Source organism: Sceloporus occidentalis, unplaced genomic scaffold (genome assembly GCF_023333645.1).
Source record: "Sceloporus occidentalis isolate IW3139 unplaced genomic scaffold, rSceOcc1.0.p SCAF_4, whole genome shotgun sequence".
Lineage (NCBI taxonomy): Eukaryota > Metazoa > Chordata > Lepidosauria > Squamata > Phrynosomatidae > Sceloporus > Sceloporus occidentalis.
The window spans coordinates 133,916,123-133,940,701 of NW_028316984.1; the positions used below are offsets into that span (position 1 = coordinate 133,916,123).

General features: G+C 42.8%; 1 protein-coding gene across 2 annotated transcripts; it reads left to right on the forward strand.

Moving 5' to 3' along the window:
- Positions 1-571: 571 nt before the first annotated feature.
- On the forward strand, positions 572-24,367 carry MDK (midkine). Of its 2 annotated transcripts, none has more exons than XM_089521537.1 (5): positions 572-699; positions 17,354-17,433; positions 17,816-17,977; positions 20,971-21,132; positions 23,247-24,367. In XM_089521537.1, exons 2-5 carry the CDS (start codon positions 17,355-17,357, stop codon positions 23,309-23,311), a joined length of 468 nt encoding a protein of 155 aa, XP_089377663.1. In that variant the 5' UTR covers positions 572-699; position 17,354; the 3' UTR covers positions 23,312-24,367. The 2 variants fall into 2 exon arrangements, with proteins under 2 accessions (XP_089377663.1, XP_089377662.1); XM_089521536.1 differs by having other exon boundaries at positions 574-699; positions 23,243-24,367.
- Positions 24,368-24,579: the final 212 nt, after the last annotated feature.

Sequence of the window (24,579 nt, forward strand, 5' to 3'; positions counted from 1 at the left end):
TGTCCGCCTCCTGGCTCAGGAGGAATTCCCAAAACTTCTTTCATCCTTTGGAGCATGGCTGAGAAGCATGAATTTACATTCCTAGGAGGGGCTTGAGCTTTTCTTGGGTCAGATTCTCAATTTTTTGGGACTGCCCCCCGTTTTGTAAGTAGGACCCCCTGGATTTACCTAATTCACTAGTCAACCATGGACTTAGTGCAGGGTGACCACAGACTTTGGTTCTCCTTTTCCAGGACCTGCCCTACAACATTTCCATCTTCTGGAAAGCATGGGTTCACATGTAGTGCCTTAAGCTTTTCTTGGGGTGAGGACCCCCTGGGCCTGGCCCACTTGGGGGTCTCTTCTCCCTCCATTTGGGGCTGGTTCCCTCAGCCAGGGCTAGTCCTTTTGTCCTCAGCCGCTGCTGCTGCTGCTGCTTCAGGAGAGGAAGGCGGGAAAGAGGAGGAAGGGAGGGAGGGAGGGAGGGAGGGTCGGTCTCCCCCTCCCCCCAAAACCAGTCCCCCTTTTTGGGTCTCTCTCTTGCCAGCTGGGCGCGTGACGTCAGGGGAAGGTGGTGGGTCCCCATGTGACCAGACAAAGGGAAGAAGGAGCCAGAGCCAGGCGGAGAAGGAGGAGAGCAGCAGAAGCAGCAGCAGCAGCAGCAGCCTGCGCGGGAGACTGAGCGGGGCGCCTGGATTCGAACCCACAGCATCTAGCCAGGCAAGACCCTGGGGAGCCAAAGAGCCCGGGTTACGGAGGGAGGGAGGGAGGGAGCCAAAAGGAAAAGCCCCCAAAAGACTCCTAGGAAGGTAAAGCCGTGCTCCTTATTAGTCAGGACCATCGGGGGGCAATCCCTCCTGGGGAGCAGGGCGAAGCGGAGGACGTGTCCGGGAAAAGGAGGACCCCAGCCTTGGCCCTCCTTTCTGCTTTCTTCTTCTTCAGCTGCCCTCCTGGTCCCTCCTTGTGTGTCTTTTTCAAGTCCTTTCCGATTTTGGGTCGATGCTGCATCCACACTGGAGAGATAACCCGGTTTGGCACCACTTGAACTGCCCTGGCTCAAGGCTATGGAATTCTAGGAGTTGGAGTTTGTTGTTTGTTCGAACCCAGCAAACTTCAGCTCCCAGAACAACCTCACAACAAATTCCAACTCCCAGAATTCCATAGCCTTGAGACAGGGCAGTTCAAGCGGTGCCAAACCGAGTTATTTCTCCAGTGTGGATGCCCTTGGTGCCTCAGAAATCCCAAGATGCTTCTGCTTGAAGGACCCTTAACGCTGCCTTCTCTAAGAAAAGCTGGAGGGGAAGAGGAAGCCAGGCTTTGGTCCTCCTTTTCCAGGACATGGCTTACATTGCAGCCTTCTCTCCAGCAGGAATTTCCAAACTTTCTGCCCAGGAGGAATCCCAAAAAGTCAGGACATGGCCAAAGAAAAGTTCACAACCCTCCCAGAAATGTAAGTTCATGCTTCTTAGCCACATTCCTCACAGAAGACAGCAAAGAAGCATGGACTTCCATTGCAGTTTATCACACTGGGGCTAATTTTGGAATTAAAGAGAGATTAAAGGACATTTAAAGCATCCCGCAAATAAAGTGAAAAGGGCAAACAATTGCACAAATGCTTATCACATGCAAATGTGCACATAAAGTGATATCAGAAATGCATTGTCACTAAAATCCTGAAAGTAAAAAGATGTGTGTTAATGCTTCTTTGTGACCACTTTCATGGTGGGTTTTGTGCGACATCATGTGAAATTGTTTTGCGTAATTATGCAATCTTTCCAGGATAGTCACAGGATAAACTCCCAATCTCCTTTGTGTGATAAATTCCCGTGAGTGTTTATAACTTGTCTTTGGTCATGTCCTACTTTTTTCTTGAATGCCCTACGTTCTATGGTGCCTGGTCCTCTTTTGTGGTTAGGACATCCTGGGAGGAGGTTCTCTCTTTGGGTCCCTTTCTGCCACCATGTACCAATCACTTAGGATCCAGATCTTATATGTTTTCTCACCTGCAGCTGCAAGGGACTATTGCTTCTATGTCCTGAGCACCAGTTTGCTGGCAGGCACCATCTGGCACCACATCCATAAAATCTGAGGAAGTAGGTTCAAGCATACAAACTTTCATCTTTCCGTTAGTCTCAAAGGTGCTGCAAGTTCCCTTTGTGTACATCTGTAGAAAAGCACCCACATGGCACTTCCTATCAGTTGCTCCCAGAGACCTGTAGAGACACACACAGTGCATAGGCATGCATGCAATGAAAAGGACTAGTGGGAAATCCACTGCTTAATTGCACTGTGAATGCTACATAAAGTGAATTAAAGAGTATTGAGTGAGTTAATCTTTAATCAAGTGAACTTCAGTACATAGTTTGAGTGTCTTTTAGCAAACTTTCTTTCGTTTGACATGGCTCTTGGAAACAATGCACCTGGTCACTTCAGCTGAACTCTAATCTGGGGATTTTTAGACTGGAGTTGTATGTCGATATTGTGTAAATTCCTGATCATTGTAGGGGTCTGCAGTGGATGACCTTCAAATCACTTCCAGCCCTTGCAATTCTAAGGCAATTGAACATACGGATTTTGCAGCGCAGTAGTTCTCCTGTTGCTTGAAGTGGAGCTGGAGAGCAAAGTGACCCTCTCTCAGCCCGGGACTCCCCAATCTGGGCATTTTCAGACTAGCGAATGCATACAAGTGCAAAATGAGGAGCTTCACTGTGGTCAAAAGCTGCTGCTTTTGGATATGCTCCAGCCTGGAGAAGAATGGGAGAAGGGAGATATTTCTCACCATGGCTGGTTCCAGGAAGGAAATGTCCCCAGGAAACTAGGACACTTTGTCTTGCAATACACACACACACAAAAACCCATGCATATACAAACTGGGTGTTCTTATTATGAGAGGGGAAGTAGGTGGTGGGTCTTTGTAACCTTTTTTCATTAATTTATTACAGACAAGACTCAGAAGTCTTCTTAACAAGGTCTTTCCCCCCAGTGCCCAGCAGGTTTTCTCTACCAAGCCCTGACCCCAGTTTGTCTAATGCTGAGTCTTTATCCAAACCTCTGTTACTCTAACAAGGAAGATGCATAGTTGCTTCCTGCAGAGTGAGTATTCCTCTTCTATGATGGTCTCCACATTCATAGCCTCAAATGAAAGCTCTTGGCAAGTCTTTCTCTCACAAGCCACCTCTCTCTCACACACACAGCTTCCACACAATTAAAGCTCCTGGTCTGTGGCCAGAGTACATCTGAAAACATCTGAAGTCTAAAACCGGAAGAAATTGTATATTTAAGTAAAGATGTAAAATGTCTAGAAATTAGGAAGCCATGGGGGACCACTCCCCTAAGAAAATGTTGAAAATATTTTAAAAATGCAATATTAGAACCCTTTACAGATTAAAAGCAACATTCTTCCTTCAGGAACATTAAAAATGTGTAACACATAATTTGATTTGGCATAAAATTATCATGCTTGGTATGTTAAAATTACGCTTTATTTAAAAAAAAACATTAAAATAAATTTACTTCTTTAAAATTTTCATATTTTATTTTTAATGTATTTTTTTACTTACAAATGAAACGACAAAATCCTGAACTATAATGAGCATCTGAAGTGTAAGATTTGATTTGATAAATTTAAAAAAAAAACAGTAAGAAGAGAGGAAATCATCAACTTTGGTTTTAAAAAAGGAACATTTTCTCTGCTCTGGTCCTCTATAGACATGTCAAGCAAACATAAACCACTCATTCCCATAAAATATATTGTTCTTATGCTTGTTGTTACCCACCTCGATCCAATACAGGGAGAGGTGGGATACAAATAATAATAATAATAATAATAATAATAATAATAGTTATTATTATATATGGAGAAAGAGAAACCATAACCCAGGAACTGTCAGTTGCTGTATATCAATGCTTCAGGCTATCTGATGGAGGAAACTGGCTACCCCGCCCCACCTAGTGTGCCAGGCCATGGTTACATCCACTGTTTCTTTCTTTGCTGAAAACTTGCTATGGGCTGGCAGGTGATAGCTGACCCACTGGCATTGGTCTATGAAAAGCCATGTTGTGTTCAGTGGTACATTATCTAACATTAAAGTATCTGCTGCATAGGTTTTAGAAATAATGAAGGGGGAATAAATATATGAATACCTTGTCTTAAGCATTTCATTTATAATTCTCAAAATATCTACAATCCTCCCTTTCATCCCCCCCCCCCCCAGAAAAATAAGATTGGGGGATGGGGGAAAGTATTTTTTCTAAAGTTTTCTGTGTATTCCTCATCCCCAAGACTTAAAATCTCTTACATTTAAAGCTGTTGACATAAGTTTAGCAACTTTAAATGTGTTATTTTTGTGATATGTTTCTCCTTTGTTCTCCTAAGATTAAAAAAAACCCTTCACTACAAATTGATATAGTATTAGGTGTTTAGGAGGGTTATTTAAGACCCTTTAGGACAGGCTGGGAATCACATAGCCCTCTGGAGTCAGCTCTCAGACTTCTTCCCCATTGCCAATGCTATCTGGGACCTGCAGTCCAAAAAGTATCTGGAAGGCTGCATGACTCCTATTTTGGCTTTATATCCTTCTCTTAGCAGATACTTTTCAACCTGCAACCATTTTGCAATTCAGACTACTTAATTTGAGGCTACACACTGTCAACTTCTGACTCTGTTTCTAACTCTGATATTATTTTTCTTGTGGGCCTTCAAGTCATTTCTTTGTCAGCTGGGCCTGACCATGAAATCTGTACATCAGATAGTCCTTCTTCCTGGCATGTCTAAATGCAGTGCAAACCTCTGCCAAGAGTGGCCTTGTCCACACACAGCCCACAGCCCAGTAGATGTTTGCAGTGTAGGTGCAAACTCCAGGACAGATGGTAATAAGCACATGCGACATTGGGTCTAGTCAACACAGCTCTGTTCTTGTGTTGCTGTGCTTGGGTCACCATTGCTTGAATTGTCCTCATAAGAAGATGAAATGTGGTGACTTTAAAATGCAAGACAAGAATCTTTGGTGGCAACATGTTTGTAAGCACTCCTAAACAGATTTACCTAGGATTTACCTGACCGACAATAATATCCTTTATCTCTATGTCCTTTGTCTCTCTCTGGTTCTCCACACAAGTTTTTCTATGATGATAATAATATCAGTCTATTCTTTGTGTCTCCCTATGCTGTGGTATGTCAAAATTTGCTTGTAAGGGAGGTGTTTGGATTCCTCTGTTCCCTTATCAGTTGTCCTTGGGAAAGCACTCTTTAATATTTTTTTAATCCAGGCTATGATAGGTCAGTGCGCTACTGACCAAAGGGATGTGTCAGGAGCTATGATATCTACCTAAATTCTTCAGGCAATTCTTCATACAAATAACCCCCCAAGAGTTCAGTCCACCTTATAGAGATCAAAAGTTTCTTTTTGCACCCCAAATCCTTTTAACTGGTCACCCTTCAGCACTATATTCCTCTTTAATTGGCTCTACTACTTAAGTAGAGATAAATTTTTACTCTGTTTTGTGTCCTGTCTACAACTGTGAGAGTCTCATGGAGTACAGCCTTTTCTTGTAAAGAGTCAGCGGTGCTGATTCAAGAGAGACAATGTTTGAGAAAGTTACTGTTTTTGAGTTGCAGCTCCTACACTGGCTGGAGTATTCTGGGAGTTGTAGACCAAAAAAAGTAACTTTTCCAAGCTTGGTCCATTCAGTGGGATTAACTCCTAGGTAAATCTGTTTAGGAGTGCAGATTGAGCTACTTTTTGCTCCTTTTCTAGATCAGTGGTTCCAGTGGTAAATGAGGTGGGGGGGGGGTTATCAGGAGGTGGCCTTGTAGAATCTGACTGGAAACTGGAGGAGAAGGCGGCGGCAGCGGCAGAGAGGGCTGAGAATAGAGGGTGGCAGGAGACACAGAAGGCAGAATCTGAGGTGTGTGCCAGGAGGCAGCCTGAGGGAAGAGAGGTGTGAAGATGAGTGGGGCGGAGGAGGGAGGTGCAAGAACAGTGCATGTTGTTGCAACTACATTTGGCTCATGAAACCTGAGGAGGTTGATAACTTCAGGAGGAAATGTGGAGAGGTGGCCAGTTTCTATGGATTTTAGTAAGGAGGGGGAAAGGTGGGGCAAAGATGAGAGGGCAAAAAAGAGAGCCAAAAGGAAAATAGGTAGGAGAGGGAGGTCTGAGGGTTCTCTTGAAAAGGGGCAGGGAATAAATGCTACACAGGGAGGCTGTTGCAATAAGGTAAAATGTACATTCTGCTACCCCTGGATATGTCATTCAGAATCAGTGTAGTTCCAAATACTATTCTTTTTTCTTTCTATTTTTAATTTTTTTTATTTTATTACTCTTATTTGAAGTTGTCATTTTATTCAAGGATGTTGGAGACCTTTAAAAGGTATTGTATACATCCTTTGCTTCTGAAATGGTGTCCTGAAAAAATTTCTGTGTTGTCCTGCTCACCCACATATCCTTGTGTAAGGAGGTGTTCTGTGTGGACATGAAAATGAGTTATATGTCTTTTGTATACTCCTATAGGACCTTGCATGGCATTCTGCACTTGCTGACAATTATTGCTGAAATATTTTGTAAGCGATCTAAGTCTTTTCATTCACATCTACATAGAGAGATCTTGTAGCACCTTTGATACTAACTGAAAGAAAGAAATTGGCAGCATGAACTTTCGTAGACTTCAGTCTACTTCCTCAGATGCATTCCCATCTACTGACATTCTTGAATTTCATGTGACTTGGTAAATCTGACCTGTGTCTAACTGATGCAGACAATCCTATCATCATTTGTATGCAACCAAGAACTATTTTCTCACAATATTCCAACCTTCTTCATCTTATTAGATGAACAGCTAATGAAGTATGGAACAAATATATTGCAACAGGTGCCTTCTAAACAAATGACAGCTGAAATCTAATGTGAAAATTGTGACTCTTCTTGTGAGCTGAATGTGTGAACCCCTCAATTCAATATCAAGGAGATTTGGAGTCATAGGGAAAACTTGTCTTTGATTCACTTCCATTGTTGTGGATACCAACTACAGTGGGCCTTTGTTATCTGCTGGGGTTTGGTTCCAGGACCTCCTGTGGATACCATAATCCCTGGATGCTCGAATCCCCATTATATAAAATGTCATAGTAAAATGGTGTTCCTTATATAAAATGCCAAAATAAAGGTCTCCTTTTTGAAATATAAATATAGATATAGAATATTTTCAAGCTGTGAATGGTTGATCTGTGGATAAAGAATCTGTGGATATGAAGGGCCAACTGTACTTTGTATTAATAGAGGCACTGGTTCAAATTCCTTCTTGGCCATGAAAATTACTATACTTAGCTTGGATGGTTCTAGTGGTGATGAATGAGGCAGAAGTTTTATACTCTTATAAGTTTCATGTGGATTGTTAACTTGCCTATAGAAGTTTATGTGGTTGGTTTTCTCTAGCTTGGAACTCCCTAGGTGTGTTACACAGCAGGTCCCATTATAGAAGTGGCCATCTTGGCTGGGGATGGTGGGAAATATTGTCCTAGACATCTAAAGCGCATCAGGTTGGAGAAGGCTGGCATAGCAAATAGGACAGCTCATCTTGTGGAGGTTTGAAAAAGCTCTTTTGGACTCACTTGGTGATCCAGGGCTGTGCATTGCGTACAATACCTCTGCTTTCTGTTCTTTTTTTCTGTCTTCCATTCTCCAGCCTCTATGCAGCAGTAGAAGTAGGAGTGATTCAAATTAGTTTGGTATAATAAGATGGTATCAGAAGAGGGGAAGGATCAGCTTCCTCCATGAAGGAGGTGGATCAGCTTGCCAGAAAGATCTTGCCATCCTGAAAGAGTTTGAAAGACAGGTTAACAATAGTTATATCCTGCAACTGATACAGCTCGCTTCCCAGACAAAGAAAAATCAGGAATATATTGATAATAGTAGAAGAAATTTTGTTTATTTTGAGAGATCTGTTTTTTTCCTCTAGCAATGTAGGACCATCCCACAATATGTGTAGTGCCACTGAGGAGAACATCGTCTTTTCTCCCTATCCGAGGTAATAGACAGGCTGTTTGATTCCTGCAAGGACTACATTTCAGAGGGGTGGGTGGGTGAGATAGGATCATTTCTCATCCCTTGCAAGGAGATATGTATATTTAGCCAAACACTACTGTCTTAAACTGGAAACCAAATAATATGCGGCTTTATTCCTTCTGTGTTTTAAACACATTTACTCCCAGGAAAGCAGGCATAAGGTTACAGCCACACACACAAAATTGTACTGTCAGCATGGACTGTTTTTTGTGTGATGTGATGTGATGTGCTTTGTTTTATATTTGATGTTTTTAATTTGTTTTTTCTTTTCTATATGGTAATTTTATCTATTCCTCTTTTATTGTTATCTTAGAATGTACGCCTTGGGCAGGCTTTTATATACTTTTTAATTTTACCGACTTTGTACAGCGCTGTGTATAATTACAGTGCTTTAGAAATAAAGTTTAATAATAATAATAATAATGCAGAATGACATGTGGTCCAGAAGAGGCAGTAGGGTATCTTAATCTCCTAGTGCAGACAACTGGTTTAGAAGTGACACCTGGAGCAGATCTCTCTTGGCAAAGAAAAGAGTCAAGGGAAAATTAAAGGGCCCCTCATTATTGTGTTTGGCACCTACAGTCCCATTCCAACATCACCCAGAGGTTTTCCATGGACTTGTTCCAAGGTTACTCAAATCCTTGGCAATCCTAACTGTTGCCAAAGTATGTCTTTACTTTCAGCTACAGCTCAGCATGTGTAGCCTGTGAGGCAAAAGAACTAACAGGAATGAGTTATGCTTCAAGACCTGAATACGCTTTAAGTTAAATGTGACAGGAGTGTATAATGAGTCATCAAGGGATCCAGGGAGAACTGCTCACTGAAAATATTACAGCTTTGCAAGGGCGGAGGTGGCAAAATGCCCCATATGTTAGATTCATTTTAATAAATTTCTCACTTGGGATTGTTTAACTATGCCAGTCTCCATGCTTTACTTCTTTTCCCTATCTTTTCTTCTGAATACAGTAGAAACCTTGATAGGTAATGCTTTGTTTTCTCATTAATTTCTGTTTCTTAGATTGTACGCCATAGGCAGGTTTACTCTTTTATATTTGTTGTTTTTATGTACAGTGCTGTGCAAATATACAGCGCTATATAAATAAAGAATAATAATAATAATAATAATAATAATAACAACAACATGTGAAACTTTATCTCATAAATAAAGAGATAATTTGATTGCAGGAATTAAAAGGGGAGATGAAGGAGGAAAGAAAATAAAAATTGAAAGGACATTGTTGTTGTTGCTGCTGTGGTGGTGGTGGTGGTGGTGGTGGTGGTGGTGGTGGTGGTGGTGATGTGTCTTCAAGTCATTTCTGACTTATGGCTACCCTACATGGTAATTTCTAATGGGTCCTGGTGATGTTCCATGATATGGTGAGTTGTGCCCATTTCAGAAGAGTTCATAAAAGCTCTAAGCTGATCTCTCAACCTTACTTGAATTCCCACTCTCTCGAGAAGTAGGAAAATAACTCATTCTCATGTAACCGATCAGGATAGTAAACTTTATGTAGAATGAAGAGCTGAAGATGACCCCCCGGAAATAAGCTTTCAATTGAGTGGTGGAGCATCAATCAAACTCTTCATACGCTACAAAATTCTGGAATGTCTACATCTTTGCGTAAAAATTTACACCTATGATGATCTGTTGCATGAACGTTTCCTGCCTATGCAAAATACTTGCTTCCTTCTAAAGGCTTTTATCTTACTAGAGCCTACATTTATATACAGCTGTTTCAAAAATACCACCTACAACATTTTGTTTATTTTGAGTGTAGTGGAGTCTCCTTCCTTGGAGGTCTTTAACAGAGGCTGGATGGGCATCTGTCGGGAATGCTATGATTGAGAGTTCCTGCATAGCAGGGGGTTGGACTGGATGGCCCTTGTGGTCTCTTCCAACTCTACAATTCTAGGATTCTATGAACATGGTGAACAGATTCTTGTGCTACCTATCTTACTTCTTCATTGCCCTGCTGGACAGCATGCATTCCACAGACAAATATATTTGAGTGCAAGAAAGATTGGTCTAGCCATTTGTTTTTTTCTTTCCCTCATGGTTTCATTTGTATCCCAGTTTGTATGCTGAACATGTATCTTGGGCATGATCTTAATTTAATGGATAAATGCACTACCAGAGTTTAGGAAATGTTATTTTTTTGGACTTCTTGACTCTGAAAACCAGTATGGCCAGTGATCGTGCAGGATGGGGACTATGGGGAGTTTTAGACAGGGTGATAAATTCTGCCGCCAGAGATCTGACAGGTCAGGCATCTTTTTGAGAATAATCACTGCAGAAGGGTCAGATAGTTGAACTTGAGAGAGAATGGCAAACAGGCCAAAGCCAGTAAGAGCAGGAGACCTATGACACTGGTCACAATAAGTACATAGGTCAGAATATCATACCAGGAGCAACAGTTTTTTGCTGTGTCTTGGTTGAAAAAGGAGAGATTCAAGGTATGAATGATAAATTATCTTGTTTATGGAGAAAAGGATGCTCCAGGCTAGAGGAAATGGAACTTTTAATAGACAGCGGACTGTATACGGTGGCATGAAAAAATGATAAAATCAAAACAAAGGGAGAAACTGGTTACAACAGTGATGGTGTTGAACTTAGCAACATGAATGTATAGGCTAGGTTAAAGGGCTGTTCCTTGCATTCCTAAACCATGGTCTATGAAGCAAGTGCCCTGGCCAAACAATCTCGCTCTTCCTTCATCTTATATGTCAGCTTTCAATGTGTTGATTCTAACTTGCATTGAGGCAAAGTTCCCTGTTTTGCCCGAATTGGGAAATTCTGGTTTAATGTGAGTTAAGAAACCAGGGTAAAAATTCAAGATTTGAACTGATCCTGTCTTATTATCCTGGCTTCTTTACTGATGTTAAATCACATTTGTCTGATTTATCAGTATTGGGGCACTTAGATTTAATTCAAGTCATGATCATCTGTGTTGTGGAGTGAGTGTGCAAAGGCAAGGTTGATAAAGAAGCACATAGGCATGAAGGTCACACCTGGTTTCCTAAACTGTGGTGTAGGAAATATTGAAAGACATAGGTGTGGTAGTAAGTATCAGCATACAAATGAATGATGTGACATCTATGGAACTAACTGAGTTAGTTTCTAGTTAGTTTCTAAGGTGCTACAAGCTTCCTTGGTATGGTTTAGGAATTCAGGCATGAATGTCCAAACTTGGCCATACAGTTCTTTGGTGTGATTTTTCTCTTTTTTAAAAAAATAGCCCAAAAATGACTTTCAAGGGTAAATGATGGGAAGCCACTGACCTACTTTCCATTCATGAAATTAAAATGCACAGACCCAGCTGGCCAAGGCTTTTGGGTTGCTTTGTGCTTAAACAAAGAAAAAGATTGTGGTGTATCATGTAACGTCTTGTTTAATCCTGAATCACTAGCTTTAAACTTCCAATGTGGGGAAGGAGGTGCGCATGGCAAAACTGGACATGCAATTACTTTTTGATCTTCCCTCCATAATGGAGTAGTTCTTATCCTAGTCTGTTGCATGGGAAGACGATAAAAAATTCCACAGTATGTATTATAAGCTGGTACACCTGGAGGATTAGAAAACTGTTAACGATGGCAGCCCCATGAATTTCATAGGCTTTTCACAGGCAAGGAATACTCAGAGGTGATTTTGCCAGTTCTTTCCTCTGAAATATAGCCTACAATACTTGGTATTCATTGGTGGTCTCCCATCCATGTACTAATGAGGGCTGACCCTACTTAGCTTGCAAGAGGATCTGGTGCCTATAGGATATTTCCACCTTCCACCTTGAATATTCCTTCAGTGTTCCTGGGTGGGTGTTGTATGTTGACTGGTAGCTGGAGAAGAGGACAGAGCGAATTCTTAGATTGTCTTTGCAGGTTCTTTGCTGCTTCAGATCTTGTGCCACATCAGGAAAACCAGAAAGAAGATGGCAGTCTGAGGATAAGCAAAACATGCTCTGGCCTCTGATATCATGCAGGGTCAGACCAAGACATATTGTTATCTGAGGCAGCATAACAAATGGCATTCCCTCTTCTCCAAGTGAAAGCACACAGTGCTCAAAGCCAGCCATATTCTTTTGGTGCACGAAGCATAACATTTCTCAAACACCTCACCCATTTCTAAGAATTAAAATACAATGCCAACACATTAAATCACTAACAACCTGCCCTTTCATGAGCATCCAACATCTGTTGCCTGAGGTAGCTGCCTTATTCTGCCTAACAGTGCCACCATATTTGGGGAGGGCAGTCATGGGTGCTGCCATAAGAAGTAAAAGCATTGCCAGGCTGTCCCACTTAGTGTCTCCTATTTCAGAAGTTACAATTGTGGCACAAGATTCAACTACACAGAAGCAGCAATTGCATCCCAAAGTTAATGTAAGAACCAACATGGAATGAATGGTCATTCCCATCAAACAATGAATATGAGATAGACATTATACACATCATATTCTTGTTACTAGTCTTTCCTAAATAAATAAATGAATTAAAAATTCAGAATTCTAAAAACCGAAGGGTGATCCTATTAAAAAGGAAATGATAGAAGAAAATAGCATTAGACTTTCTTGGTATTTAGAGGCCAGATCTTAAGTCTGACAGCAGCCCTTTTTTGGCCTGTTAACTTCCATGGCTGGATAAAGTTGCCTTGAGTCCTAGTCTTGCGAAGTGGCATGGGAGAAGGAGAAATTTGATTGCTTAATTGACTGATAAATCATTGAAACCCAGCTTCATGTCCAGACAGTCCAGAAACAGCAAAATTTGAGTCTAGACCACTCTCAGTGCTTAGCTCCCAGAGTATGAAAAAATTACTTTTTGGACTATGAATCCCAGAATTACCTAGCATTATGGCCAAAGGCCATGCTGATTCTGGGAGCTGTTTTCCAAAGAAAGTAATAGTTCAACCATCTTAGCAGCTCTTGCCCTTTGAGACCCTGGCAGGAAAGAGGATTGGGCTATGCCTTGGTAGGCCCTTTGCAACCCTCCAGCTCATGGTGGTGTGTGCTGGGGGGTGGGAAGGACATGGCTCTTGTTCCTAAGGCTCTGCCTTCAGTTACCCAGCCTGTGTAATTCTCTGTGACAGTTCAATTCAGAGTGAATCCGGCAGTTTCACAGCGACAGACATACAAAAGGTGAGCCCAGTGGAGCCTGAATAATGATCCAAGAGCTGCTGTCTGCGGATGGGCTGCCTGGGGGGCACTGGGGGATGGGGTAAAAATGCTGACCTAGAGTTTCTTTCCCCTCAGTCCTCCTGGCCATCTCTTTCCCCTACACTGAGCATGGCATGTTACATCCCGATCTGCAATGCAATCAGTTCCTCCTCCATGAGCTGCTCTGAGGGTGGGGGCAGAAGCGAAAGAGCCTTTCACCCAATGCATTGTGTCTGATGTTCTTCCAGAACTGCCTCATGCAAAACCCCATTTAGGTTCTGTCTCCTCCCCCTGTACACACACAAACACTTTGAAAAATGTTTTGAGCAGGCATGGGGGAAGAGATTAAATATCCTGCAGGTGCATATAATGAAAGACATGTGCTGGTTAGATTTTCCAGCACATTATTGATATACCATGGAAGTGTGCGCTAACAACCTCAGTGTTCAGGAACCCCTATGCAAATACACTTGAGAGGTCATCTTTCACAACCAAACAATGTCCTCATGCCCAGGACCCTGCTTTAACCTCTGCCTAGAGTGTTACTGCAAGTTACTCACATTCAAGGTGCATCTAGACTAGTGATTTCTAGTGCTACAAATCAAAAGGTACAAAAGTGCTACAAATCTTCAATTACTTTTGTTTGGTAAGAAAAAAAAAGATGGAGGATGTGATAAGAAAATGCAGCAGGGTTGCGAACAGTAATGACAGTGAGCCCTTTCACACTATACAACTATAGCACTATCATTCCAATTTAATTGCCATGTCTCTATCGTTTGGAATCCTGCCATTTGTAGTTTACAGAGGAGCATTTAGCATTTTCAGCCAGAGAGCTCTAGTGCCTTACCAAACTACAAATCCCAGGGTTCCATAGCATTCAACCCAGGATTCCATAGCTCTGAAGCTGTCCAGGCATCTGGATGTAGAGAGATCTTGCAGCACCTTTGAGTAACTTGACTAACTGAAATAGGACTTTTGGGTGTTGAGGTGCAAAACACCTGAAGGACAAAGACTGAGAACTACTGCTTTCCACTTGTATTGTTTGTTTTTTCTTTGGAGCCCATTGTGACTACAGTGCATCCTTCCCTTACGCAGGGGAAAAACAAGTATGCTCAAACCACATTACAAATAATGGGGCTAGTGCATGCAGTGCACCCCATTACTTCTTCCTGACATGCCGAGGCTTCTTCCAGTGCAGGCTTCCAGCATATGCTGGAAGCCGCATAAGCCATGCCCGCATATAAAGTGGGTGCACTGTATTTTAAACCTTGTGGGAACAGAAGTCAAAATTGGTGGCTGTTTGCAGCAAACGTCCTCCAAGTTCCAGTAATAAGTTTGATAAAATGAATGCGGCCTTCATTTAGTGGCCACATTCCTGTGATAAACTAAAGGGCTCCCCCTTGTGGCACAGCAATATCCATAATCTGTCATCTTCCTGCACCACCAAAAGTCTTGCACATATGGGAAAGGATCCCTTGGGGTAGTCTAACAAATCCAGTATGACTAAATAGGAACTTAATTTTCTGCTCAGTCCCCACACATCTTCCCCGTTTCTTTGTAAAGCAACACCAGGGAATTATTTTCCTGGCTCTGCATTTTATTTTTGATGACTGGACCTCTCACTCTTGCTGCTGGGTGAGTAGAAATTACATTCATACCCTGCTGCATGAATGGGAAGCTGTTTCTGTGTACTGGCAAAATCAATGGGAGAGGAGAGAAAAGAATCAGGGTGATTGGTTTTTGCTGGTTTTTGTCCCATCAGTAACTCTTCAGAAGAGCAGAAGAATTCTTCAGAAGAGAAATGGCCAAGTGAATTTGCTGTGGTAGTTCAGATCTCTGGGCGCACCATGGGGCACAGATTGACCCTAGCCCACAACAACCAAAACTGCCATGCAACATTTCCCTGTTTCTTCTCTACACCTGCAGTTCCCCTTCCTGATGGTGGGGGATGCCCTCATGTGCATACACACACTTTAGTTACTAACTAGCTCTCACTCAGAGCCTTGTTTCCATAGACTCTTTTGTAGGGATATGGTAATAGGCTGACATTAAGAGAGCCAGCAGGGGGAGCAGCTTGCCTTCTAAAGCTCCACATGGGATCTAATTGTGTTGGGCTTTTATTTTTAATCTTCTGTTTTAGTTCTCTAAAACTGTGCCTGTCGGGGTTTCTTTTTCCCACCCTGGATTCTTTTTGAGCTGCATAAAGGTTCCATGGCAGCTGAGATTCCCCCCAACCTGAGGGAGCTTTGGCATTGTGGAGGTTGCCTGCTGAGCACTAGAATAAAAGAGGCACTGGGAAATGAGGGGAACATTTGAGCGGAGTGGGGAGCTGCCCCAGGGCCTCACTGTTGTCAGCCCTCCACAGAAACCTCCCTGGCTTTCCAAAGAGAGGAGCAGCATAAATCCCTTTGGCAGGTTTTTGCCTTTCCCAGTTTCCACATGGTTGCTCTAGATTTGAAATTAAGGAGCGGGTTGGGGGCAGGGGCAGGGATGCTGTTTTGTAAGGGGAGGTGTGAATCCCATTCAGATTTCTGCCACTGCCCTGAGGCACTGGGTAAGGTTGCATGTGAGTAGCGACACTTTTATTTGGGACCTGTGGGCCAATTCGCATTGTGAAAGGACCAGTCCATTGACTAGTACTGCTGTGGGAATGGAGGGCCTTGTGTGGAAGTGCAAGAGGCCTTGCAAGAGGTTGCCAAGTGGCAAAACATACCAAAATGGAAGCACAACAGAACAAGAAAACGAGCATCCAGCAGGGGTAGGACACATTGATACCAGCTGTACTAATCCCAGTGGTTTTCACACAGTTCTTCCTCGGTAGAGTATTCTATCTTCTGTAATAATTTACTTATGCTGACTGTTTGCCATAGCAAAGGAAATGAATTAATAATTTACCCAAAATGAGTTACTGTTGTCGATGCCAGCAAGTTAGGGAGTCCTTTTGAGTAAATTACTGAAAAAAATCTGATAAGCTACAGTCTTCTAATGAAGAGCTTTTTGCTCAATACATGGTGGAATTAATTCAGTGGACCACAGTTAATTTCATTTCCACACCTACTGGATTCCCAGCTTGCCAACTGGATTTGCAGGTTAAAGACAACAACACCCTGACTCTATGGAATGCTTTGAGGACAGCTGTGAGATGCAAGAATGGTAAAGCCTGCAAAATACTATTGAAGCTGGTAATTAGCATTTTAAAAGAATAGGAATGCTGCCACTCAGAAGACACCTCTGTCCCTCTTTTCCATTGGGATGCTTGCATTACACAGTTTTAAAATAGTGGGATGTTTATATCGCATTACAAAGCTGAATGGAGCCTGGAGCAGCTTTACCCATACCAACAGGGCGGTCTGGGGCACACGTGGCCCATAGAGCTGTATACAGACTCCCCTACCCTGCCTTTTTTTTGTGGGGGGGGGTAGCCTGTGGTGGGTCCCTGCCACCACCACATCTGAAAAATTGTTGTTGCTGTTGTTCAAAACAAAGAATTGTACTTCTCTAACGCATGACACATGATCTCGATTTATCAAAAATGTGCTTTACAGGGTGAAAGTTCATTCTGGATATGAATCAGCAGTTACTGGGGGTTGGAGCTCACACATTTTTGGCAGAATTGTACCCTGGAATTGGTCCAGATGTGAGGGCTGACCACTCCTACAAGATGTGCTATGAACATTTCATTTTCTCAAAAGTCTGATTATTCCTTGCCTTGACAATGCCTCATAGGAATGCAGGAAGTCCACGATCGGATCATTGGTTACCCAAGCCCAGTATTCCTTGGTGGTTGCCCAAATAACTAAACCTGACCCTGCTTAGCTTCTGAGATAAGACAAGATGGGGTCATCCTTGCTTTGCTCTTTCCTGTCTCTCAGCACAAATTCAAATGTCTGGTATGTAGCAAAAGTGGTGTTAGAGTGGAGCAACCTGAATGTAAAGACCCTCTTTCTTTCTGGATGCAGAAAGGCTGCTACAGTGTACTCCAGTACACAACCCTAGCTAGTTCTTACCAACCCAACTTCAGAACAAATTTTTCAATACATGGTGCCCCCACTCTATATTTGGAGCACCAATTTGGCCTTGTATATTAACCCACTTGTTTGGATTTTTTTCTCCTTCTTCCCTAATGCAAGGATTTAATGTCTTTGCTGTCTGTCTCTTTTTGTATAGAATGCAGGTCCGTGGGCTATTTGTCCTCTTGGTTCTGGTTCTTCTGGTGGCATCTTCACAGGCTGGCAAGAATAAAAAAGGTAGGTAGAAAACCTCTGGCTGCACAGGGTGATGAAGCCCTGCTACTTATAGAATCATGGAATTGGAAGGGACCACAGGAGCCATATAATCCAATGCAAGAATACACAACTAAAGCATTCCTGAAAGATGCCTATCCAACCTTTGTTTAAATACCTGCAAATATGAAGAGTTCACCATCCTCCAAGCCAGTCTGTTCCACTGTCTAACAGCTCTTGCAGTAAAAAAAAAATCCTATAATCTTCCTATTTCTCCAGGTTGTAAAAGGGAAAAGAGCAAGGGATGTTTCTAATGCCTCATGGAAGGTTATAGGAAATGGGATGGTTGTGGTGGTATTTGTTGTGATTTGTAGTAACTGCCTCCCCCCCTTCCCTTTGCCCTCAGACAAGGTGAAGAAAAATGGCTCTGATTGTGAGGAATGGCGCTGGGGCCCCTGTGTCCCAAATAGCAAAGACTGTGGTGTTGGCTTCCGCGAGGGGACTTGTAATGAAGAGACCAAGAAGCTCAAGTGCAAGATCCCCTGCAACTGGAAGAAGGAATTTGGAGGTGAGTGCATTTGGTTTTGAGAGAAAACAATGAGGCTTCACAGATGACCTACTAAGTTTGAAAGGGCCTTGGGAAGCCAGGCAGGCAGTTTATAAACTTTATCCTGAATGGCCCTCATATGGTTGTCTGTATACTGTTATTGTTGTATTAATAGTACCACCGTGAAGACACCTGATCCCCTCTGCTTTCACAAGCTAAGCAGGTTCAAGTTTGCTTAGTACTAAGTACTTAATATTTGGGTAGTACTTAAGTGGGAGAACACCAGGGATCTCCAGGTAGGTCTAGGAAAGAAACTTTGGTGAGTCATTACTGCCCTGTCAGAGTTGACAGTATTGGCTTAGATGGTCCAAGAGACTGACTCAATATAAGGCAACCTTCCATGTTCTATTTTAACTCACTGCTTGTTGTAGTCTTTCCTTGCATTGTTTACAGTGAATTTGCATCTGGTAATCTGCTTTCCCCAGTGCTTCCATATTAAGAGCATATCTTATGATGCCTGATGACAACCGGGCTTTCCATAGAGATAGGTAACTGTGGTTTGTGGTAGCTGACATCCCCCCTCCCGCCCCTAAAGTTTGGAACAAGAGAAAGTATACTGTTAGACCATTGGTCTAGTTAGCTTGCTGTGTCTCCTACTACACTGACTGATAGCAATTCTCCAGTATTTCAGCTGCAGGTGTTTTACAGCCCAAAGTGGAGATAGTGGGAATTGGACTGAGGATTGCTGTGCAAAACGAGTGCTGTGCCACTGAACTACAAAGCTCTTTGTGTCTTGTACTGTATATAAAAATGAAAGAAACATATAAGCTTGCATCCTGTTTAGTAGTTAAAAGATCAAAAGCTGGACTTATGATCTCGTAATTGCTGGGTATTCATGTTTATGGGAACTGACATCTCTAGCACCCTTCCAATCATGGGGCACACTGCAACAAGCAGTTACCTCAAGACCCAACAAGTTTATCCAGATGCCTGTTCTCAGTGTGCACTGGTACCAGAGAGCATGACAGACATAATTTCCAGTGTCCCAATCTTCAACTCCTCAGAAATCCTTCATTTGGGATGCTGTCATACTGGAAAGTAGGGGTTTACAGAGCAGCATCAGAAGACAAACCTAAGGAGTGAAGCAGACTGCCCCAAAGGAGCAATTTCCCCTTTCAGCACCGCCTGTTTGAGTGCTGGATTGGGGCCGCAGCAACTGCATGCCACAGCCCCACTCCAGCTATTTGCCAGCTCAAAAAGGAGTGGAAGAAAGTTGCTCCTTTTTGAGTAAGCAAAAAACCAGCTTATCTGCCGCAGTAGCAGTTTTTCCACATTTCTGTGGCATGGCGTGTGTAAATACCACGTCACAGAAATGCCATTATGCTGCCCTCTGGTCAGTGGAGTGGTGTGATGCCGGCTTGGGGGCGACGTTGGGGTGTGCAGCATGTGTACACCATGCCACCATGAAGCCGGCGTTTTTTGCCGGTCTGCTTTGTCATCATAGTTACATCTGACAATGCAGTATTTCAGTCAAAATAAATAAATAAGATGAGGAAGACAATATAGGAAGAATTCCTCTTATCAGGTCCCCACTAAAAATGCCTTCATTAGGAATTAAAGTGCATCTTCTTCTATTGTTATTATTGTGGTTACATGTATTTATATTCTACCTTTTCCCCAGTTTGGGACTCATGACAGCTTACAAATGTTAAAATAGATACAGCTAAAAATTCACATCATGCAAAATTTGGTCAGAATCCTGTAGTCTTTACATATATGTAAACACTGTAGTTATGATGCTACTCACTAAATACCCCCCCAAAACCCCCACTTACCAGGCAGCAACCATGGCAATCAACAGAGGCCTGTTTCCTCCATCAGCTGGGCTGTGACTGAACCTGGTTGCATTAGAAAGAAGGATGTCCCTATTGCAATTCCCCATCATGCCAGAGACAGGTCATGCAGAGGCAGGTGGGAATGGCAGCTTTCGAAGAACAAATTGATCACAGTAGCTGCTTCCTAGTAAGTTGAAATTAGGGAAATTACACAGTCCCTATGTAACCCCTAAAGTAGGGATTGTGAATACGTAACGATCACGACTGCTTAACTTCAGGTTACATATTCATAACTGTGATACAAGATTCCAGCCATAATATAATTAAACAATCAGTAGAATTAAAAGCAGTTAATAGCATGAGCATTAGAAAGAAAAATAACAAATATAGGCGCGTTACAGACGCGCCTATAGTACGTCCCCAGGACGTACTAGGGTTAGGAAGGGGTGTCACTTCCTGACGCCCTAACCCTAGTACGGACTGGGTCCGTACAAAATGGTGATGCCCTATACACAAGGACGCCACCATTGCTACGTCACCACCATGCCGCCTCCAAATGAGGCAGCGTAGAAGTGATGTACTCGCGCTGCGCGAGAGCGCCTAGGGCGCTCTTTCGGCGATGCAAGAAGGAGCTTCGTTTCGGAGCTCCTTCCAGGATTTGCATCGCTGGCGCAGCCTCTATACGCAGCCCCTTTCTCTTGGTCCCCACCGCCATTGGGGGTCCTTGGGGCATGAAGCCCCAAGGACACCCCTTTCCAGGTGGTTTTTCCCCTTTAGAATTGCTACCTTATTTAAAAAAAACAAATCTGAGCCAGAGCTCACAGTCCTTCCACATACAATCTACTGTTTATCCCACATTTTCACATTTCAGCAATGTAATTTTGGGTTGGAGAAGCATTTTGTTGTTGCTAAACTAATGGGAGACAAAAATCCTAAATGATGTATTCCAAATTCTAGGTGAACTACTTACTGTTCTACTTGGAGAGCTACAGGTAGATCCAGATTTATCTTTTGCTCACCTCATATCCAGAGCTATGGAGGTTCCAGTGGCATTTGGAACTTCACAGAGGCATAATTCAGTGGTCGAAGCACAGTAAATATACCATCTTAGGTGTCCCACACATAGGACCAGCATGTGTTGTATTAAACAGATCTAATGGTTCTTAATTTCTCTTCTAGCTGATTGCAAGTACAAGTTTGAGAGCTGGGGTGGTTGTGATTCTGCAACAGGTCTAAAGGCCCGTTCGGGTACTCTGAAGAAGGCTCTGTACAATGCTGAGTGCCAGGAAACTATTCAAGTGACTAAGCCCTGCTCTCCTAAGACCAAGTCAAAATCCAAAGGTCAGTCTAAGCAACTAGATGCCCTTTATTTTGCTGTTGAGGTTTTAACTTCTGTTCCTCTTGGTGGTATATGAAAAATGTAACTACTTATACAGAGAGACACAAACAACAGGGATAGATAGTATTGTGTTGCATCTTGCCTATTGCTGGCTGAATTTGAAATTCTTTAGAATTTTTTGCCTGGGAACATTTTTTACTGTTTTTGAGGCCTGTGTTTCATCTGGATAATTCAAGCAAAACTGACCCTAGACTACAGCATTCATTAAGACCCACAGCGTACAGTGTAATATTGGAGCCAATGAACACCTGTGAGATTGTAGCTTTCATTAACTGGAAGAATCACAAGTTCATTCCAATTCACAGAAGAGGAACCATGATACTGTGTAATTCTCTGGCAGTATCATGACAGAGCTTACTCTGCAAGAGCACTCAAGCAAGTAATTATTTGCACATGATTGATCTTCATAACAAACATTCTAACTCCTGGCCAAATAAATTCCTGTTTGAGTCTTTCAAATAAACCTAAAACTTGGCAAGAGAGAAGGGTCCTTTCCTTTTCTTGACTTTCTCTCACTTTTTATGTGTGTGACATAGAGTTATGCATAGAAGAGCCCTGGTGGCGCAGTGGTTAAATGCCTTTACTGCAGCCATTCACTCAAAACCACAAGGTTGCGAGTTCAAGACCAGCAAAAGGGCCCAAGCTCGACTCAGGCTTGCATCCTTCCGAGGTCGCTAAAATGAGTACCCAGATTGTTGGGGGCAAATTAGCTTACTTGCTAATTAGCTTACTTGCTGTTCACCGCTGTGATCTTTGGAATAGCAGTATATAAATAAAACAAATTAATTAATTAATTAATAACTTATTCATATTCACAATCCTTACATGTTCAATAATGTAAGGAATATGTAGTAATTATAAAAGTCCCCTAGTCCTGCAAGCAATAGGGGTGTGTTCTCCTGTCAGTCAGGATTAAGCAGACTGACCCCCTCCCATGAGTGATCTCCAGTGTGAGGAGGGATTGTGATAGGCATCCTGCTTCTGACTGTTGCACTGGAAATAGATTGTGGAAGAGAGTGAGAATGTTAGTCTGCTGCTGCCTGATGGACAGAACAGATAGATACCTGTTGCTCACAGCAGCCACTGCCTGGTAAGTCAGGATTGGGGGGGTGGGGACAGGACTAGAAGATGCTACCTATCCACATAACTAAAGTAGTTATGTAGCTAAGTAGTTGGTCTAGAATACTAGCCAATATTTTTATGAATATACTACAAAGTAGTGGGAGTTGCTTTGTAGTGAAGTTTGTCAGAGCCTCAAATCCTTTCAGAAGTTTTTCAGAACTTTGAATCACACCCATTTATTTTGTTTGTTTATTAGTTTGTTTTGCTTAACATCCACCCCAACAATCTTCGGCCCATTACAGACGGGCCTTTGCTCCGCCCCAGTACGTACTAGGGGTTGGCCAAGGACGCAGCATCCAAACAGGCCTCACCCCTAGTATGTACTGAGAACGTCAAAATGGTGGTGCCCTATACACATACGCACCGCCATTTTGATGTAACAGACGCTTAGCGTCCACATGTCGTGGCGTGGTTGTGAAGCCACAAGTGCGCCATTGGTGCCTTGCGGCGTCACAACTGTGCCGGAAGAAGAACCGCTTTTTGTGGGTTCTTTTTGCTGAGTGGGGGAGCTGCGCTGTTTGTCCGCTGCGGCTCCATCGCGCAGCAGACACGGGCTCCTTCTTCTTCTTTTATTCAAAAGGGAGAGGCACCACTGTCCAGGTGGGTGGGTGGCCTCTGCCCCCACAATGGATAATATATTGCGATAATCAGCAAAGCTTACTTACTGGGCAAAATTTACAGTGTTTATTATGGCCTTATGAAAACATTGAAAAGTAACAAATTAATCATTCTAACTCAAAAGCATAACAAGTAGCCATCATTACCTTTTCATGCTGTGATGCACCCAGAATGAAGATTAGAAGAAAAAGGGTTGATTGGCAACTTGGAAGAAGCTGGAGAATTCCAGACTAACACAGACCTTTTCAAATCAAGTAAACTATATCATATGGTACCCTAATGCTTTTAAAAAAACTTTATTGTTTCAAACAGCCAGAAAAGGAAAGGGGAAGGACTAGAAGGATGGATACAGCCTCGCCATCTTCAGGGCATGGTGCTTGAACCCACTTGGACACACACCACTTGGAGCTGCAGCGTGGTCCCTCCCAGCTCGGCGATGTTTTGCCAAATCCCACTTATTCTTCTGCCTCCACAACTTTGCCCTTAACTGAGATACCATTTCTAATCACTAGTTTTATAGAGAAGCCACCCCACCCTCTTCTGATGAAGGTGCTATTGACCTTCCCTTTAACTTCTTCTGCTGTCCCTGACTCTGCCACCTTCACCCCAGGCATTTGTACCCCAGTGTTCTTTGCTCTGGTTCATTTCCCATAATTCAGTCTGATGTGTTTTGAGATAGATTGGGCAGAGATGTGGCTAGTGCTATTCAACTTTGGTATCCCTTGTCAGAGCCAGATGGCCTTCTGGTACAACTCCAGGCAATTTTGTCTTGCCATAAGCAAAGCCATCCATTAAAATAGCCAAGGAAACTGGCTCATTTTGGGGGATGCAATGGGGAAGGGAAGAATTATGAAGAAAACAGTGGGTCAGGAGCCCCACCTTGACCTAAATAAAGATACTGTATGCAGGACCAGGATGTTGACTTCTTTGGTGTTGTTCCTGCCCCACTTAGCTTTACAAGGGACTTGGGTTGTGATCCTGTATTTTCTTACCTGGAAATAAGTGTCATTGGACTCAGTGGGACTTCCTTCTCAATAGACATTCATAGGATTGCATTGTAAATCTGCCCACCCCCCTTCCCATGGTGTGTGTGTGTACATGTGCAACTTTTTCCTTTCCCAGCTCTCTCCAATACAAGCTGGTTCACAAGCAGACTCAATGTGAGGAGGTGTGTCTGTGTGTGTTTGTGGCTCTGATCCCCACGTTTGTTTGGTCTTTTATGAATAAGCCATGCATCACAGCCCCTTCAGCATCCAGGAAAGAACCTCCCGAGAGTTAAAGGAGCATTGTTTCTTTTTCAAGCATTGTGTTCTCATTTCTCCTTGTCTATATTCTTGCTGGGATGCTGTGGCTTTTCTTTCCTTTTCTGGTGCTGGGTAAGCCCTCCTGCTTTTTACAATTTCCCCACTTTTTTCCAATAAAAGTCTTTTTACAAAACGTGTTTTCCTTTTTTTAGTCCTTTTTGTGTGTGTGTCATAAGCTCTATATCCATTAACTAGAGCAGGACTGACTAGGGCCTGGAAAAGTTACTTTTTTGGATTACAATTCTCAGAATCCTCCAGTCACTACCAGCGCACACTGGTTGGAAGATTCTGAGAGTTGTAGCCTGAAAGACTTAACTTTTCCAAGTTTTGGGAGTGTGGTTAGTA

Coding starts and splice junctions, on each gene's coding strand:
- MDK (XM_089521537.1), top strand. CDS start 17,355: ATGCAGGTCCGTGGGCTATTTGTCCTCTTGGTTCTGGTTCTTCTGGTG. Junction 17,434..17,815: donor GGCTGGCAAGAATAAAAAAG/GTAGGTAGAAAA, acceptor CTTTGCCCTCAG/ACAAGGTGAAGAAAAATGGC. Junction 21,133..23,246: donor GACCAAGTCAAAATCCAAAG/GTCAGTCTAAGC, acceptor TCAAACAGCCAG/AAAAGGAAAGGGGAAGGACT.